At 54.9% G+C, this 18943-nt stretch overlaps 2 protein-coding genes across 2 annotated transcripts in view; both read left to right on the top strand.

Annotated features, from left to right (window-relative positions):
- LOC138066505 (otoferlin-like) overlaps positions 1-16378 on the top strand; it is a 91465-nt gene extending 75087 nt beyond the window's left edge. Inside the window, 13 exon segments of the mRNA XM_068936373.1 lie at positions 1481-1602; positions 3401-3535; positions 4330-4467; positions 6691-6818; positions 7393-7563; positions 8122-8281; positions 9065-9208; positions 9427-9548; positions 12153-12251; positions 14116-14357; positions 14916-15094; positions 15301-15401; positions 16171-16378. Of these exon segments, the coding sequence (XP_068792474.1) occupies positions 1481-1602; positions 3401-3535; positions 4330-4467; positions 6691-6818; positions 7393-7563; positions 8122-8281; positions 9065-9208; positions 9427-9548; positions 12153-12251; positions 14116-14357; positions 14916-15094; positions 15301-15401; positions 16171-16351 (1922 nt within the window). The 3' untranslated portion in view covers positions 16352-16378.
- Positions 16379-18346: 1968 nt separating this feature from the next.
- The window catches only part of LOC138066506 (otoferlin-like), a 238919-nt gene continuing 238322 nt past the window's right edge, over positions 18347-18943 (top strand). Inside the window, 1 exon segment of the mRNA XM_068936375.1 lies at positions 18347-18396. Coding sequence (XP_068792476.1) covers positions 18347-18396 — 50 coding nt within the window.

The raw sequence follows: 18943 nt of genomic DNA on the forward strand, positions 1-18943 counted from the left end.
AGTCCCTGGTAAGCAGGGCTGGTGAGTGTTTCCCTGAGGAGCCATGATTGGCCAGCTCAGTCATGAAGACTGAGATGGGAATGGGCAGAGGGAGAAGGTTAGGAGCCTCTGCGTAGGGGCTCAGCAAAGGGCCACCCTATGGACTAAATGGGCAGTGGAGTAAAGAAGGGTAGCAGCAGATAGCACTGAGTTCCCAGCGCTGCCTGCTTCCCCTGCTCTCCATAGATCGTGAATTCAGAGGAGAGGGGGTGGTTGTCCTGTTCGTGCAGACTCCATGAGGTGGGAAAAATAGAGAGTCTGGCTTCTGTTGGAAGACTAGCCTTTGTATCATGAGAAAGATGAGGCCAGGTGCTGCTGAGCTTGGCAATGACTCTGAGCAGCTTCTGCCTGGGCTTGCTGTAGTAGCAGAGCTGTTGGGGGGGTGTCCTTGTATGCCTCCTCGTTCTCTGTCAGTCATTCTGAGCAGGGTTCACTTTCCCCTTTGACACTGCCCTTCCTTCCTGCTTTCCTCTTCCACATTAAAGGTTTATCTGTTGTCATCTGTCTGTTCTCATCTGCCTTGCGCAGCAGCCATGAAAGCTGGCGGGATAGAGGCAGTGAGGGCTGGGGATTGCACATGAGTGGGAGAAGCGTGCAGTGTTGTGCAGCCTCCTTTGAGCATGCCTTTCTAGGTAGACTGTACTGTGTCCTTGGCTGGTGACTGCTCTGAAGAGAGCGAGATCGTAAGAGCCTGTTGTTGCAGCTAGTCATTGGCGTCACCCTTGAAGAGCAGCAGTCTGTGCTTTGGCACTGAGCTTCAAGCATTGTCACCTCAGCCACACCTAGGCAGGGGTTTTGCTCTGCAAGCTGCGCACGTGTCAGGGGTCTGGGCACAGGAAGCATTCTCTTCCATGGGCGCACCTAGCAGGGCCCAGCCAGGTGCCCTTGATGTTTTTCACTCCCTTCTCTTTTCTCCAACGCCATTGCTGTCAGCTTCAAAGGACGTAGCGGAGACCAGAGTGAGATGGGGAAATGAGCCCTTCAGGGAAGACTGGGAAGGGTGTTGTACTAGCAGCCCAGCAGGACAAGTGGAAAGAAGACAAGAAGGTGCTATGATCAGATATTTTCAGTGCTGTTGAAACTAGGCAGAGCCTAGGCTCTCAGTCCATGTTTCGTAGTCCTCCAAATGACTCCTGCTCGGGTCAACTGTGGGAGTTCCCTACGCGGAGATCTGTGGGCTCCTGGAAATGCTGTGAGCTGGGTAGCAATGGCCAGAGCTGAGGAAAGAGAGGAGAGAGGTTGAAGGGTTTCTGTGGGACTGAGATGGGAATTGCAGGCAGTAGCAGCTGTCAGCTTTCATGTTCCTCTTGTTTGAGTGCCTGTGATCATGTTCCCCCTTCTCTGTCTTCCTCCGCTCCACCTCACCCTCGTTTCCATCTCCTCCATCCCCATTGCTTCCCCTTGGACTCAGAAATCAAACCGGATGACTCTCCCATGAAAGGCTCCAAGGGTCAGGCAAAGAGCAAGAAGTCCAAGGCACCCAAAGATGATAAGAAGCAGCAGCAGCAGTGAGCCACTGAGCTTCCTGAGAAGCAGAACAAGCTGAAGATTGATGAACTGAAGGTATGTGTGTTGGCAGGGGGAGGAGGAGGCTCTGCCTGCTCAGCAGCAGGATGGAAGTCAGATCCTAGCCATGTGGAAAACACAGTAGGATGGATCAGCTCTGCTGGATGCATCTCACCTGTGTGAGGGGTATCTAGCACTAGGTGAGATGTGCCTTGGGACTGTCAAATTCTCTGCATAGACGGAGAGTTCAGGGTAACTAGCTTTGCAGGAAAGGACCTGGGATCTTGGGGACAGGAAAAGTCAGCAGTGAACCCTTCTAGCAGTGAAGGGCAAGTGCATGCTGGGCTGTATTAGCAAGAGTTGGCCAGCAAGTTGAGGGGAGGGATTCTTCCCCTCTTTCTGGCACTTGTCAGATCCCTTCTGGCTTCTCTGTCCTGACTGGTGCTCCCCAGCGCAAGGAAGACACTGACCTACTGCAGTGAGTCCAGTGGTGGAAGCCACCAGGCTGGTCACAGGTCTGGAGGACGTGGCATACAAGAAGAGGAAGAGGCTGAGAGCTGGGTTTGTTCAGCTTGGAGAGGAGAAGGTGAATGGGGGATTGAATTGCCATCTTCAGGTACCTGATGGTACGTGGCAGGGGGATATGGCAGAGGACAAAGGAGAGTGCAGAAGGAAATGGACGCAAGATGCAGCAAAGGAAATTCCTGTTGGACATAAAGCATCATTTGTTTCCTACAATGAACTTATGCATCATGAGTGTGCTGCAACTTTGCAGAGCTCTCAGTCCTTGGAGACATGGGAGCTTGACCCTGGGCAAGCTTCTCTAACTTTGAATGCCAGCGGTCCCTTCCCACCTCGGTTCCCATATGACTGTATGATTTGTCCATCCAGAGATGCCCCCATTTGATCAGGCAGCTCCCATGTTCAGCCAGTGGATGTCTAAAGCTCCTGAGGTGACTGGCATCCTGAGTGCCCAAACAGCTGCTGTATGTGGGGCTGAAACCCAACATGCCTCATGGCAGCAGGAATCACAGCCATCACTGTATGTAGTTCTTGGAGGGGTTTGTCCCACACAATGCAGCTGGAACCAGAAGTACTTGCAGGAATTACAGAGGAAAAAAAACCAAAGGTGGGGGGAGCTATGATTTGCTCTCTGTAACTGCACTGAAGGATCAGGCAATTGTGTAGCTTAATGAGTAGTATGAGAAAGACATCAACTTGGTCTTGAGAGTGGAGGAAGAAGTTCTAAGTTGGTGAGAACACCCTCCCCACGGTGGAATCAGAGTCTACAGCTATAGTAGGAGATGGATCAGGGCCAGGCATTGTGCATCAGCAACCCAAACCAGGACCCTGCCCCCAGGCCTGGCGCCAGGGCTCCAGGCCAATGTGCCCAGCCCCATCCCACTGCTGGGCAGGGGCAGGGAATAGCCTGGGGCAAGGCTATCCCATGGGCAGTTTGGATGGGCCCTGGGTGGGGGAGAGCTTCCTGTGGGCCATAGCTAGCCTGGCCAAGACTCAGTGCAGGAAAGGGCCCTGGTTCAGGTTAGTGGTCCATGGACTTTACTGTATTATAATCTGTGACTCTGGGCCTGAGAAGGAATTTGAACCCGGATTATACACGTAAGGGGAATAGCTACACAGCCCATTCAGCTGAGGTTCCCTCCTATACATGATCAGTTTGGGAAGGTGCTTATGTCATCAAGGTCTGACCCAATGACCTGGAGATCCCTTTGCATCCTAGAGAATTAGTCACTGGGAACGGTGATGTCCATGATCTCTTTGATTGTCCTTGGGTAACCATTGGATCTTTTTTTTTTTTTTTAAACTGCTCCCCTCTAATTTTGTGTCATCACAGGTCTTCAACAAAGAGCTGGAAAGAGAGTTTGATAACTTTGAGGACTGGCTGCACACCTTCAACCTGCTCCGTGGAAAGATCGGGGACAATGATGACGACGCAAGAGAAGAGGAGCGGCTAGTGGGGAGGCTCAGAGTGAGTGTGGCTGCTGAGTTGGGTCAGGGCAGGGACAGCTTGGGAAAGCCTTGTCTATAGGGTTCTCTCCTTGAAGGTGCATTAGCTGAAAGGAGGTTGGATGTAAGAGAGACCAATTTGCATTGACTCAACCACATCTCCTTGCAGGGAGGGTAAGCCTCCAAGGATAGCCCCAGGAGTCAGGTGGCTTCACAGAGTGCATTGCAGAGGGCAGTCCTTTGCAGCAACCAGATCTTTTGTGATTCCTACAGAAGGCCAAGGGCAAAGCAGATCCTCTTTATCACCCGCTGTGGATATAAGTCATGCCTGGAGTTATCTTTGCAGACTATTTTTCACCAATAGCACGGAGCTGCCTGCCATGTTGCACCAATGCATGCAAGTTAAACTCTTGCTGGAGGGAGTGATCAGACGGTCAGGGAGCATGGAAATCAACTGTGTTTCACGTGGTAGTTCCTGGATTTCCCAGCCCCTGCCTTGACAGCACCTTTTATTTCCATTGCTCTTGGTTTTCTGCCAGTTGTATTCCTGGAATTCCCTGCCTGTGAGCACCTTGCTAGTCTGATTCCTCTGCAGGTGTCCTTCACGTTGTCCAGTTGCTCTGCTCAGGGTTGTATCCTCTGCAGGGGGTGCTTGTGAGGCAGAGGAAGCTTCCAGACCTCACCTGTCTACTACAGCACAGGCCTAGAAACAAGGAGAGAAAGTGGGCTCTCAGGAAGGGTGGTTTGGGATGGGTCTGCTCGCTCCGAGCCTCGGGAGCAGCAGGACTACTGAGGCTGTGCACTCCCTTGTGCTAGGGCTCCATCTGTGTCTACAAAGTGCCGCTCCGTGATGATACGGGCAAGGAGGCAGGATACGACCCCGACTTGGGCATGTTCCAGGGGATCGCCAGCAATGACCCCATCAATGTGCTGGTCCGAGTCTCTGTTGTTCGGGTGAGTATAACCACGTTGTATGCCAAGGCGTGATGCTGTGTTCCCTTACAGTGCTCGCACCCAGAGCTGGTGCTGAAGCTGCAGAGAAGTTGACTTTTAGTTCTTGGTGCTGTTGGTGCCAGCATCCACCTGATAGCAGATGGCAGCAAGGTCAAGGATGCAGCATGAGGACTAAAGCAGCTCACTGATGGGCCCTTGAAAGGGGCGTCTTCCTAGCTTTGTGCTCTCCCCATTGGGATACTAAGCCTGTGTGAGGTCCAGACACCTGGCCTACAGGATGGATGGAGGTGTCCGTTGTAGTGCTCAACTTCAGAGAAGAATTTGGATCAGCCCAGACTACGAGATTCTGGTTCTTTACATAATCCCCTTTAGATAATCAATGAGGCATATGCTGAGCAAACCAGGAGGAGGCAGGGATTAGTAGATCTGGCTGAAGGGCTTGTCACCTCCTGGGACACATGCCGAGTGATAATCAATGTGGTCCAGCCTGTCTCTTTATATGGAGTGCACTCTGGAAAAAGTCCTTCTTGACCTCCATTCTTATGTCAAGATAAGATATCTTGAGATATCTCAGCCCTGCTGGAAGCACCTGGGTGGCTCTTTGCCAACCCCTTGTCCCTGTTGTTTTATAAATGCGACCTACTTTCACCTACGTTTCCCACTAACCTGGTTTCCCATCCAGTGCTACATCTCATTGCCCTGAGAAGGGGATAGCAGGTGAGATTGCAATCCCAGAATCACAAAATCACCGAATGGTTGAAGTTGGAAGGGACCTCTGGAGATCATCTAGTCCAACTCCCCCCGCTCAACCAGGGTCACCTACAGCATGTTGCATAGAATTGTGTCCAGATGGCTTTTGAATATCTTCAAGGAAGGAGACTCCACAGCCTCTCTGGGCAACCTGCTCCAGTGCTCAGTTACCCTCCCAGGAAAGAAGTATTTCCTCATGTTCAGACAGAACTTCCTATGTTTCAGGTTGTGCCCGTTGCCTCTTGTCCTGTTGCTGGGCACCATGGAGAAGAGTCTGGCCCCGTCTTCCTGTCACCCTCCCTTCACATGCTTAGACTCATTGATGAGACTCCCCTCTCAGTCTTCTCCTCTGCAGGCTGAAGAGTAGCAGCGCTCTCAGCCTTTCGTCCTAGGAGAGATGCTCCAGGCCCTTCCTCATCTTAGTGGCCCTTTGCTGGACTCACTCCAGGAGCTCCATGTCTGTCTTGTACTGGGGAGCCCAGCACTAGACACACCACCCGAGGTGTGGTCTCAGCAGGGCTGAGGAGAGGGGGAGGCCCTCACCTCCCTCCACCTGCTAGCAACACTCTTCCTAAGGCTGCCCAGGGTACCATTGACCTTGTTGGCCACAAGGGCACATTGCTGGCTTATAGTCAACTTGTTGTCCACCAGGACTCCCAGGTCCTTCTCTGCAGAGCTGCTTTCCAGGAGGTCAACCCCGAGCCTGTCCTGGTGCCCATGCACCATGCACCAGGTTATTCCTCCCCAGGTGCAGGACCCTGCACTGGCCTTTGTTGAATGTCATGAGGCTCCTCTCTGCCCAACTCTCCAGCCTGTCCAGGTCCCTCGCAATGGCAGCACAGCCTTCTGGTGTGTCAGCCGCTCCTCCTAGTTTAGCATCCTCAGCAAACTTGCTGAGGAGGCCCTCTGTCCTTTCATCCAGGTCATTGAGGAATAAGTTGAACAAGACTGGACCCAGTATTGACCCCTGGGGCACACTGCTCGTTATAGACCTCCAACTAGACTCTGAACTGGAGAGATTGAGGATACTTACCCCTGCTTGCGGGGGCTACTTACAGAAGCCCGTGGCCCTAATAAATCCATGGAGGGAAAGAGAGAGGCGGAGGGATGTCTTCTGGACATCTCAGTCAGGTTTCTGCTGAGGGTCTCTAGCTAGAGGAACCTGCGTCTTTCCACTGATGAGAGAGAAGCCAAAGGAGACTGTGACTATGTCTTTCCGAAGGGGACACAGCCACTTGGGCTTGACCTGAGTCAGCCCAGACCAACACACCTAGCCCCACTACATGCCTAGGCAGGGACATAGGTTAGCAGAAGGCAGGACTGATCCCTGGTTTAAATTGAGTCCCTATATTTAGGTGACCTTATAAAAGGACTTGGGCACATGGCTGTGGCCAGGTAAGGCCAGCTGGTCTCAGGGATGGAGAATAGGGACTGTCCCTGACTGGGCTGACCTATCTTTTCTTTTCCCTACAGGCCACAGAGCTGCCCCCAGCTGACATCAATGGGAAAGCTGATCCTTATATTGCCATCAAGCTGGGGAAGACAGACCTCAAAGATGAGGAGAACTACATCTCCCAACAGTTGAATCCTGTCTTTGGCGAGTGAGTTGCCCCAGCCCTGTTAGCTGTCTTCACCCTGAAGAGTGAGCGAAGCTCACCAGCCCTTGGGCCTGCACCCTACCCATCCCATAGCCCCAGCTTGGGGTCGAAAGATGGGACTGATCGCCCTGAACTTTCCTTGGGTGCAGTGTAGCTGTCCCCATTGAAGTCATCTGTCCTGCTTTGTCAGCAGTCTCATCAACGCTGTCAAGAGTGTTGAAGAGCTATCCGTATCTGGTCAAGATAGGTGCCTACTTTAGGAAGCGCTAGGCCTGGACCCAAGTAACAGCATCGCCGGCTCTCCAGTGACACACACATTTAGTTTCAGGGCTATTGGGACATCCACGTCAAGCAATCCTCATGATCGCTCTCCCTTCTAGGGCTGCTAGTTCAGAAGCAGTCCGCGCAGAGAATTAGTGACAACACGTAAGCTGAATGTACTGCAGTGGGAGGTGCAATTAAACACTGTCCAGAGACTGGAGCAGACCCACCTCACCCATGCATGTGTCTTGAGCGCCATCCAAACCCTTGGATGGCTACAGCCTGTTCTCCCTCTCCACCCTTTCTCCCGCCACAGGTCCTTTGACATTGAGGCCACCTTTCCCATGGAGTCCATGCTGAGGGTGGCGGTGTACGACTGGGACTTGGTGGGGACCGACGACCTCGTTGGAGAGACCAAGATTGACCTGGAGAACCACTACTACAGCAAGCACCGAGCTACTTGTGGGGTGTCACAGCCTTATGCCATGTATGAGCCAAGCTTTCCCTGTGCAACCTGGTGTCTGGACCCGTGTCAGTTTCATCTTCCGCACTAGGCCTAGATCTCCTGTAGGGATCTCCCTCTTTCATTGCCTGATGATGAGGGAATCTGTGCTGTGCCCTCACTCTTAACATGGGCTTTGGGACCAGCACAGTGGGGTAGCAGGAGAGCAGGTTGTAAGCAGGAGCACAGGGCGGTGAGGAAGGGACTGAGGGGCATTGGTAGGTCTGGATATAGAAATGAAGAGGTTGCTGAAATAGCAGCTGGGCCGGAGCAGCAGAACTGAGCATCAGTAGCAAAGTGGAGGGCGCTGGGGATTGCAGGTCTGGGTCAGCACAGAGTGAAGGGCCTGGGGTGGAAAGGTATCGGCAAAGCGTAGAGTTTGGGCTTGGATGGCCCTACCTTGCTCTGAAGTTTCACATGTGGAGCCTCAGATCCTTCCCTGATGAATCCTGGCTCCTGAGGGGCAGTAACATTTGCGTTTCTGGCAGATGGAAACAAAAATTCCTTCTTCCTCCAAGTCTGACCTTGTGCTCTTGTTCACAGACATGGGTATAACATGTGGCGTGACCCCATGAAGCCTTCCCAAATGCTGTGCAAGCTGTGCAAAGAGGGCCAAGTGGATGGGCCGCCCTTTGGTCCAGGAGGAAGAGTGAAAGTGGCCACGAGGGTCTTCAGTGGCGCCACGGAGATGGAGGATGAAAATGGTACGCACCCCATGGCGTGAAGGTGGGGAGGGGAGCAGGGGCATGGGGTGTCCCCTCATCATCCAGAACTGAATCCCATCACCCCCTGCAGCATTGCAATGTCTCTCCAGCCACCCCCTTGTGTGGGGCCTGCGTTATGTCACCAGCTAGACAGTGTCTTATAGACGACCCAGGTTGCTGTCAGAGTTACTGGTGAGCATCCACGGCATGGCATGACCAAAGCTGCCTTTGAAACCTTCCTGCTGGCAGTTTATGACAAAGGACCAATGCAGATAGCCCATCCTGGCCCTTCCAGGGCTTAGGAAGCCACTGTCCATATAGCTGCATCCCCAAACAATGGTTGTGTCCAAATCACTTGTATATACGCAACACAGTTGAATGCAGAGCAGGAGGGGTGCAGAGGAGGGGGGCAGCAGTGTCGGTGGATATAGAGCTTGTTGAGCGTGGGAAAATACAGCCTGGTAGGGGATCTGGACCTTCTCTGTGAGTGCCTAGGAGTAGAAAGGGGAGAAAGAGGAGTGAGGGAGTGTTGGTGCAAGAACAAAGTGGGCCCAAGGAAACGGGAGAGGAGCAACTACTAGGCAGTCCTGCTGCCTTGAAGTTGGTAGGAGCTGGAAGAGGTAGCCAGCAGGAGCAGTGTGTGTGGCCTTGGGGAAGAGGATGTCAGCAGAAGTTTGCAAAGCCAGACTGGAGGTCCTGCTGTCAGTAGGAGGTTTGGTCCTGCTGTCCCTGGTGTCTCTTCTGCCCAGTTCTCCACACTCAGTCCTCCCTTTACCCACATGGGACAGAAGAAGCAGGCAGAGGAGCGCCTAGCACTGACCGTGCTGCACCACTGGGAAGACGTTCCACGCGCAGGCTGCAGGCTGGTCCCTGAGCACGTGGAGCCGCGTCCATTGCTGAACCCTGACAAGCCGGGCATTGAACAGGTCCCCGCAGCCCAAGATCCGGGGGAAGGGCAGGGCCTGCTTAGCCTCCAAGCAGGGAGAAGAGACCTCAGCTGGGCAGACAAGCTGCAACCCCCCTTGTCATGGGGAGCAGTGGGGAGGGAGGCAGCCTACGAAAAGTGGCACTTGGACATAGCAGTCCTTAACGCTCGGCCTGTTGAACCCAGCTGACTAAATCTTCAATGCCTCTTCATCTTCAGCTGGCACCTATTTCATACCCCAAAGTCTCTGGGTCCCCTGCTTCCCCCCTGCCTGACATGTTCCCCATGGATATGCTGGCACCAGGCCCTGCCATTGATATTTCCCCCAGGAAACCAAAGAAGTAAGGAATCTGCCAGCCAACAAACCCCAGGGAAAACCCGTGGCTGGGGCTGGAGCCCTGCTTCCCCACTCTTCTACTGGTTCTCCATGGCCCAGCTCAGCACAGCCATGTGCCTGGGACCCCCAACCAGACTGGCGTGGCCAGAGATCCCAAGACTGGAGGCATCAAATGCTGTCTTCCGCTTCCCCACAGGTTGTGGAGCTGCCCTTGCAGGGTGCTTCAGTTCCCATCTGTTCAGTTCCCTGCAGCTCCTCACCTCTCTGTGTCAGTCTAGACGAGGAGTTCAAATTGCTAGCTAGTGCCTGGTATGGGGAAGGGGGCAGACCAATGCAGCCAGCCCTAACGCAGCCCCAGGGGCAGGGGTTAGCCTAGGTCAGGGCGTCCACAGGCCCTTGGCTGGAGGGGAGAGTTTCCCAGTCTGGCTGGGGCTCTGGGCAAGGAAGGGCCCTGGCACCAGGCGGATCACTGGGAGAGACTTGGTAAAGGCAGGTAGGACAGAGCAGGCAGCAGACAGTGAACTAGAGAGTTCTCCTTCCCATTCCTGTCCTCTCCACCTCTGCCCTCCGATGCTCAGCCCCTCTAGGAGTCCTTTAGACAGAAGGAAGACATTGCGTTCCTCAGCATCCATGCTAGGCCAATTTTACCCAGCTAGACTGTGTCCTTGGGCCCCTTTTGCCCGTCCCCGGGGGCTGGGATGCAGAGGCAGTATTTGCATCCTCGTGGGAATCTCTTGCACTCCTGTGCTCAGTCGACTAGTGTTTGGCTCCAAAGCACAATGAAAGTGGAGACAATTTCCTCTGATCTCCGAGGGCCGTAGCTTGGATGTGAAGAGCAGGGCAGGCAGCTGCAGGAAAGCTGAAGCCAGAGAAAGCTCTAGTTGCTGAAGCAGCCTGGAAAAAACAGAGGTTTATCTGCAATGCAGCCAGGGGCAGCCATGCTCAGTAGTGCCCCGTGTGCTGGAGTTGAGACATTCCTCCGGAGGGGCTGAAGGGAGGATTTCAATAGCCTTGAAAACACCAATGCACCCTTCCCTGTGGGGAAAATGGAGCAGGAAGGGCTATGGCTCTGGTCGCTCTGTTTTGGCAGGGATAAACGTGAGCTCCAGTCAAGTTACACATGGACACATCAGCCCATGTATGTCTTCACATGTGCACTGGAGAGCACCTGCGTGAGTGCCTGTGTCTGTAGGAAGATGCTGTATTTCAGCAAGGTTCTGCTGATGTATCATCCTCGGGATTTAACGCAGCTCCCCCCTCTTTGCCAGGAGTTTCAGCATGTAACACGAGCTGACGGTGTGGCCTGTTAGCTCTGAAGAGCATCCCTGTGTTGCTTGGACAAGTGCTAGGTGCTATAGAGGAACAGCACAGAGAAAGCCCCCCCCTGCCCTCCCCCGCAACAGGAGCAGACCGGAGGGTGCTGGCACTGAAGATGGCAGGAATCTCACAGTTCCACAGGAGTCCCTGGCACTTGCAGCCATGTGATGTGATTGTGGCCACAGGGCTGCCTTTCTCTGCCACTGTCTTCCAGTCCTCTTCTAGCCCGTCCACACTGCAGCTGCTTCCAGTTCAAGGAAACTGGCTTCTGCTTTTCCTCTGGCAACTCCCACGGGAGCTGGTTTATCCATCAGCACAATTCCCAAGTGAACCGAGTGTGTCTGGGAAACCCCAGTTGCCTGCACACCAAAGGCAATGCTGGGAATATCTTACAGGCTCCAAACTTGCTGGAGTCCTAGGAAAGGCAGTGATGCCCGATGAAGTGACTGGGACACAAGAGCAGGTAGAGCCTTTGGAGCTGACTTCTGAAGGCAGGGGAAAATTGTCCTGTGTTTCCAGGAGGGTGGCCCGGTTGGGTAAGGTGGGGAAATGAGGAAAAGAGCTGGCTTCAGACTGTTTTGCAGGGCCAACAGACCCGCATTGTAACCACAAATGTACCTGAGACTAAGGCTGTGCTGTCTCCTAGAGCCTTTGGCTCGGGCCATGCAGCAGTTCAGAGTAGATGAAGGTAAAAGTCCCTTTGTTGCTCCTCTGACCCTGCCTGGGCTGCCTCCGAGCTGAGGCACCGTTTCCCTCTGTGTTCCTGCCCTGTTGGTCCCTAGGACAAGACAGCTGCGAGTGGAGCCCTGCAGTTGGCGTTCCTGCCGCCCTGTTTCCTGCAGCATCATCCCATTCCCTTCTGCCCACCCCATCTCCTCCTGCCCCTTCCCTCTGTTCCCCCCTCTGTGCCTCACCTCCTGGTCTCCCTTCCTGCTGCCAGATATGAGCTTAGAGTGATAGTGTGGAGCACAGACGAGGTCATCCTGGAGGACGATGACTACTTGACTGGCGAGAAATCCAGGGACGTTTTTGTCAGCGGGGTATGTACGATGTGGCTGGCCAGTGCCACCACTTCCACTTCTCCTCGAGGTGGGGTCCTGGTGCTCACTTAGGCCTGGTTTTGGAGAGGGGGGTTCTGTGATGCAGCTAGGAAGGGTTTCCCCATGGGGAGGGCCAGATGATGCCAGTGCTGCTGTTATGTGCTGTGCTCTGTCTCTGCCTCTGTGTCTCTCTTGCTGGCTACTTGACCTACTGTGTGTGTCTGTCTGTGCTGCCTGGCCTGGTTGCCCAGCTTTGAGCTGCGGGTCATTATCTGGAACACGGATGAGGTGGTTTTGGAAGATGATGCCTTCCTGGTGGGAGAGAAGATGTCTGACATCTATGTCAGGGGGTAATGGCCGAGGTCTTGCTGCTTGCTCCCTTCTGCCCCTCTCCCCTTGGACAGGACCTGAGTGCGGGCTGTTCCTCTACTTGTCTGTGCCTCAGGTCTGCTTCCCGACATTCATAGCTCCTGGCAGGCACAGTGCTTCCGTCCCCCTTGGCTCTGGTCTTGGTGTCCCCAGTTGGCTCTTCAGCCCAACATGCCTCCACTTCCAGCATCTGGATCCAAATTCCAGGTAGCTTCCTGGTGGTGACCCTCTCTCTGCTTCTCTCTCATCCACCGCTTCCAAAACTCCCCTGTTTTAGAGACAAGAGAACCCGCACCTTCACATACCAATTCTTTACAAGACATTTCTCTCCTGAGCTGCCAGGATACAGCTAAATCTGGGGGGGTGGGGGGGGGGGGGCGTGGGTGGAGAAGGTTATTTGATCTCAGACCCCACTGACCCTCCCCATATTCAGCATGGGGGCAGATGGTACCTGTGGACCATCTCTGAGTGAGCCCTGGCCCACGACTTACCTTAACGTGCTTGTGAGTCCCTTTTCTCCTGTCCTCATATAGCAGGGCTCTGAGACTGGCCCTCAACATGGGCTCCATGTCCCCAGATTTCCCTTTCCTGTCCCTGCGGAGCTGCCTGAACTGTCCTGCTTCAGCAAGAGTCGATTTGGATTTCCCAGATCCTTTCATTCATTTTAAATTGACACGCACGGGTTAAGATGCAACTAGATCATAGTGCAATGTGCAGCAGGCAAGAAAACAAGCTTTCTCCAAAGGCTTAAACCCTATGTCATGGCAAAGAGGCATGAGGAGGAAGGTCAGATTAGTGTAGCAGAATCTAAGGCTGATGGCTGACATCACAGCGTGCAGTGACTTCCCACAGCTCTGCTAAACTGCTCACTGCTTCCCAAAAGCTACCCTGAGCTTTTGGGCCAGGTCTCCTTGTCTTGCACCTCATGCTGCTCTTGGAGAACGTGTTCCATTTTCTATGTCTGGTCCTGTTTGCAGAGTGCAGTGGAGGGTTGTTTAGGGCAGTGCATGCAGTGCCTGCCTCGGCATTCCCAGTGCCATGCTGCACAGAGGGCAGGTGCCCTTGGAGCGATGAACTTTTAACATGCTGGCAGGACCCATGCTCTCTCATGCCGTTGCTGCATACTGGCAGGCGTGTGAAATTTGTGTCTGTGTACATGTGCGTGAGGGGGACAAGGTCTTGTCACTGTCTGTTTCAAGGCCGGTAAGTAGGTGGTTTATGCATGGGTGGCTTTTCTGCGATGACTCTGAATCTGAAACGTGAGAGGCCTTCCCTTTGTGCTTGGGGTGGGATTGCTTGCCCTGTGTGTTTTGCAGGGCAGAGCGGGAGTGTCAGCATGCTCAGAGGCCAGGGGAACAACCCTGTACTAAGTGTCTAAGCACGGACCCATGTCCCTGCTGGCTGCAGCCCCTCAGGACCAAGAGACTCACACAAATCTGAGAGTTCCCTGAGGAACAGAGGTGTCCTGTCATGTCGAAGAAGCTGAGGAACATTCATAATGCTCCTTCCAGCAAGCTCTGCTCCAGACTTCCCAGCAGTGCTGCCTGCTCCTTTCCATCTCTTGAACATCCCCCTGCCCAGAGAAGGACCCCGATAACCAGCTTGCATGTTGCTCCCTCAATCAGCCTGTTCCCTCTAGGGCCCTCATGCCCATGTTGTCTCTTGGCGAGGCTGACATGGTGATTTGAGCAACCCTAGCCCATTGCTCGTTACTCTTGAGTCCTTCCAGTGTGTCCATGCCTTGCTGGCCTGGAGACATGCCAGCTGTATGCGCAGGATGGCCCTTTGCCCTCTCCTCCCTCCTGCTAATATGTGCCACCCCTCTCATCCCTCTGGGCCCTGCAGGTGGCTGAAGGGCCAGCAGGAGGACAAGCAAGACACACATGTCCCTTACCCCTCACTCACTGGCGAGGGCAACTTCAGCTGGCGCTCCACCTTTCCCTTTGACTACCTGATGGCAGAGAAGAAGATGGTCATCTCCAAGAAGGAGTCCATGTTCTCCTGGGATGAGACTGAAGACAAGCTCCCTGCTCGCCTCACCCTGCAGGTCTGGGATGCCGACCACTTCTCGGCCGACGATTTCCTCGGTAAGAGGGGAGGGCCAGCTGAGCTGGAGTGACAGGGAAGCTGGAGGGATAGGGGGAGGTTACATGGCTGATGGAGCAGGAAGGCATGTGGGATGAGACAAGGTTTATGTAGGAACAGACCCTGGAAGGACAGCCCTGGTCTTTAAGCCAATTGTGTCCTACAAACGCCTTTGGATGCTGCAGGTAAGAGCAGTTAGGCTAAGAGGCCTTGTCTTCATGCTGCTGTTCAAAGGCTGCTCCTGTAGCAAAGGCATTAGCTTTTTCCGTTAGGTGCCTGTCTGGGAGCTCTATGCCCAAGCTAGTTTTGGAGTGCAGGGTGGCTGGAAGCCATGGACAGATGATTGAGAGGGTGAGAGGAGGTGGGGACGTGACCCAAAAAGCAGGCTATAGTGGAGAGATCGGAGGATGCATGGCCATAGATGTGTGGGAGGATGCCAGGACACAGCTCAGGGCAGGAAATGTTGCTCGCCAGGGCAGGAAATGTTGGCCCAGCCCGCCTCCAGCCAAAGACTCACAGTTGAGGGGTGCCACCATGTATCCTTCCCCCTCTCCTACCAGGGGCAATCGAGCTGGACCTGAAGCGCTTTCCCCGGGGAGCTAAGACTGCAAAGCAGTGCAGCATGGAGATGGGGACAAATGAGGCAGAGCTGGCCATGGTTTCCCTCTTCAAGCAGAAGCGAGTGAAAGGCTGGTGGCCGTTTGTGGCCAGGGATGAAAATGATGAGCTGGAGATGACGGCAAGGATGGGGAGAAGCGGGGGGATTTTCTGTCCTGGGGACTGCATCCTCTGTGTACACGGAGGCCCCTTTGCAGAGCTCCTTCATGCCTGCCTCTGCTACGTGGGGCCCCCTCTGCTCACCATGTCGCTGGCTGGCACCGTCTCTGGGGCCTGCGGTGGAGAGCGTTGCCCATGTCTCAGCAGGCCTCTCTCTGCTCCCTGCAGGGAAAAGTTGAAGCTGAACTACAGCTCCTGAGAGCAGAGGAGGCAGAGAAATCGCCTGCTGGGCTGGCTCGCAATGAGCCTGACCCACTGGAGAAACCCAAGTAAGTAGGAGACCCCTCTCCCCCAGCAGATGCCTGGATTTGTGGGAGATGCTGCGTCGGGTGGTTCCCGGGGAGGTAGCCAGGCAGGGGAAGGTTAGAAAGGGGTCACTTATCTGGGGATGTAGGAATGAGGGCTGCGGGCAGGGTAAAAGGGGCAGAGTCACCTCTCCTGGTTCATTCCAGTGCCCTCTATTTACTTCCCTGCCTTTCCTTAGTCTCTTCCTTCTCTCCCTCCCTTCCTAGCTCCATCCCCCTTTCCCAGCCTCCCACCTCTTCTTCCTCCCCTCTGGTACCCGTTGCCAGGACATCAGCTTCATCAGGACCCCCTCCCCCACCCCCCCACTCAAGTCCCTGCACTCCTTCTGGCCCAAATTCTGCTGGCTCCTCTTGGAAACCCTCCTGATCCTCAAGGTCAGGCTCTTTCACTGCGTGAAGGGTTATCCAAGGAAGGAGATCGTGGGCTCTCTGACAGTGCCCCTCTCCATTGCCAGCTGGGCTTGTAAAAGGAAAGTCAAGGCTGTGCCAGGGTGCGAGCAGACTGCGGTGAGCCGGGGAGGATCATGCACTTGGGCAGCCACAGGAAAGCCACATCTGGGTGGGGATGGTTGCTGTGGCCCCAACCCCGAGAGAGCCTGCTGCACCCTGGAGTGGCTGGATGGGACACAATGCTGCCGCCGCATTGGCTCACATGTTGGTTGTATTGCTTGTTGTGCCTGCCCTCCCTTTCTGTGGCCATGGCATTCATGACAGATGCTTGCTTCCCCAACAGCTGCCCAGACACATCCTTCATGAGGTTCCTCAACCCCCTCAAGTCCATCAACTACCTCACCTGCACCCGCTACAAGTGGCTCATCATCAAAATAGCATTGGCCCTGCTGCTCCTCATCCTGCTGGCCCTCTTCCTTTACAGCATGCCAGGCTACATGGTCAAGAAGCTCGTGGGAGCGTGAAGCAAAGGGGCCACCCCCACACCCCTAGCCCAGCGCCACCGCCTGCCCCAGCCCCATGCCCTTCTCCTCGCCTCTGCCTTGCAGCAACCTTGAGGGACATCTCCTCCCTGCTGCTGTGCCTCCTATTTTGCGTTTCTGCTTTGTGGATCCCTTTCTTGGCTTTACTCTCAGAGCAGTGGGGTTGGAGAAGGCCTCTGGTCCCCAGGCTGTCCTGTGTCCCTCACCTGGGCTGGCAGAGATGCGTGGCTGGCTACTCTGGGTCACCCGTGCTGTGGGTCCCAGATGCCTTGACCCACTGGGGGCAGAGGTCGGTGCCCCGTCTGGGCAGCTCAGCTCCTCTGCCCCAGCAGAAAGCAGAGGGAGCACTAGGGTTGTGTTGCTGGAGCTGTGGGAATGCTGCCTAAATGCTTGTTCACAGGACATGTTAAAAGCAGTCATGAACCAGTGACGTGGGGCGGGGCAGAGCAGCCAGGCCTTGCTGGGAGCACGCCAGCCCCTCGGGCTTGGGGACAAGGCACAGAGCAGCCCCAAAGCCTGGCCTCCATGCCAGTACTGCCGCTGCCCCCCTCCTAGCCCTGAAGGTCACTGCCCCTGACTGCAGGGGCTGATGCCACCACAGGGCATGCCAGCCACCCTGCCCCAACAGCAGTAGAGACTTGGCAGAGCCCTTGGGCTCTGCAAGGGGCAGACTGGGCTGCCCCATCCCCAGGAAGGCAGATTTCCAGCAGCTCAAGCATCTTTCTAAGGCCACTGAAAGCAGCAGTGGTGGTGGGACTTGCCTGAAGGCTCCCATGGAGCCACGTTCTCTGGTGCAGTGTGAGCTCAGCGTGGTCTGCTGGTTTACCTATTTATTTTGTACTGACCACTACTTCTTGGGGCTGGGGCTTTTCTTGCTGTGTATATTGGGGGAGGGAGGGAAGGTCTCTTTCTTCAGCCCACTGCAATATTAAGCTGTTGAAGATCCACCTTTCTCAGCTTCAAGTGTGCAAGACCCTTACTCACTACCTGGGGAGCTCTTGGGGTTGTTTTTAGGATGATGATGTTTTGGTTTGTCAATAAAAGTTGGTTTAAGCTCTTCCAGAAGAGCTGCTGTCTGCCACTGCCCTCTGTTACCCAGCCACACGTGCCCTGGGGGTTCACTTCCAGCCCCGAGCACAGATTGGACCCCCCAGGGCGGAGACCCCTTGCCCACTAGGCTGTGGACATATATACCAAATGCCACCATAGACTCGAGAATAGTTTATGTGGTCAGGGACCTGTGCCGATCTTCTAGTGCAACCGTGCTGCTTGAAGCTTGGCCAGCTGGAGCAGCTTGCTCATGGTCATGTCCAGTCAAGTTTGTATTCTCTACAAGAATGGAGACGCCACGGACTCTCTGGGGAACTCATTGCAGTGTTTAACCACCCTCACAGTAGAGAAGTATTTTCTGATCTTTAAGTGCAATTTCCTGTATTTCAGTTTGTGCCCCTTGTCCTGTCATTCAGCATCACTGAGAGGAGTCTTGCTCTCTCTTCTTTACTCCCCCTCCCCAATCACATACTAAGATGATCCCCCAGAGGCTTCTCCTCTCCAGGCTAAACAGCCCCAGCTCTCTCAGGCTCTCCTTGTCTGACAGATGCTCCAGTGCCTTAATCATCTTTGTTGCCCTTTGCTGGATTCACTACAGGAGCTCCGTGTGTCTCTTGTACTGGGGAGTGCAGAACTGGACACAGTACTCCAGGTGTGTCCTCAGCAGTGCTGTGTGGAGGGGAAGGACCACCTCCGTCGACCTGCTGGTAAAGCTCTTCCTAATGCAGCTCATGATGCTGTTGGCCTTTCCAGCTTTGGAGTCGATTGGCCCCAGCCTGTATTGGTGCATGGAGTTGTTCCTGCCTGGCTGCAGAACTTGGCATTTCCTTCTGCCCCACGCTGGGCTTGGAGTTTGTGCAAAGCTGAGGGTGCTGCTCCAGTGGTGGCTGCAAGGCCTGGATCACCCTCCAGCAAAGCAGATGAGGGATGCTGCTCCTCGGTGCCCTCCAGTGCTTGGCCTTGCAGCCAGGGTTTGGGTGAGAGCAGCGTCAGGTTGGGCCTGGGGGTGCCCTGGCAGACCAGGTGTGTGGAAGTGATGTCGCCATGGCATCACAATGCCGGGGTCTTTCTGGAGGTGGGGCTGGGGGAAGTGCCGCTGTCACTTTGCCTGCGAGCGAGCGAGCGAGTGTGCGAGCGAGTGCGCGAGCAGGTGGAGAGCGTGGCGTTGAGCTGGGGCGAAGGAGCGAGGCAGCGGGGTAAGAGCTGGCTCCTTCCATCTCTCTGCAGTCTCTCCTCCCCTCGGGGCGCTCTCCCTGGCTTTGTCGCCCCCCCAGCGCCCACCACCCGCTGCACGCTCCCTCGGTGGGCACAAGTGCCACAATCAGGCAAACGTCCCCGCCGCGAAGCCCAGCCACGCTCGGGCACCATTCTGCGCCCTTGCTGCTCACGACCCAGTGTCCCCGCGTCACACGTGGGAAAGCAGCCGTGGGAGCGGGCAGCCAGGCAAGGCCGACGGAGTGAGGGCACCGTGCCCTGCTTTTTGCAGAGTTGCTCTCGGCGGCCTTTGGCTCTTGTCCTGGTGTC

This window comes from Struthio camelus, chromosome 3, assembly GCF_040807025.1.
Source record: "Struthio camelus isolate bStrCam1 chromosome 3, bStrCam1.hap1, whole genome shotgun sequence".
NCBI lineage: Eukaryota > Metazoa > Chordata > Aves > Struthioniformes > Struthionidae > Struthio > Struthio camelus.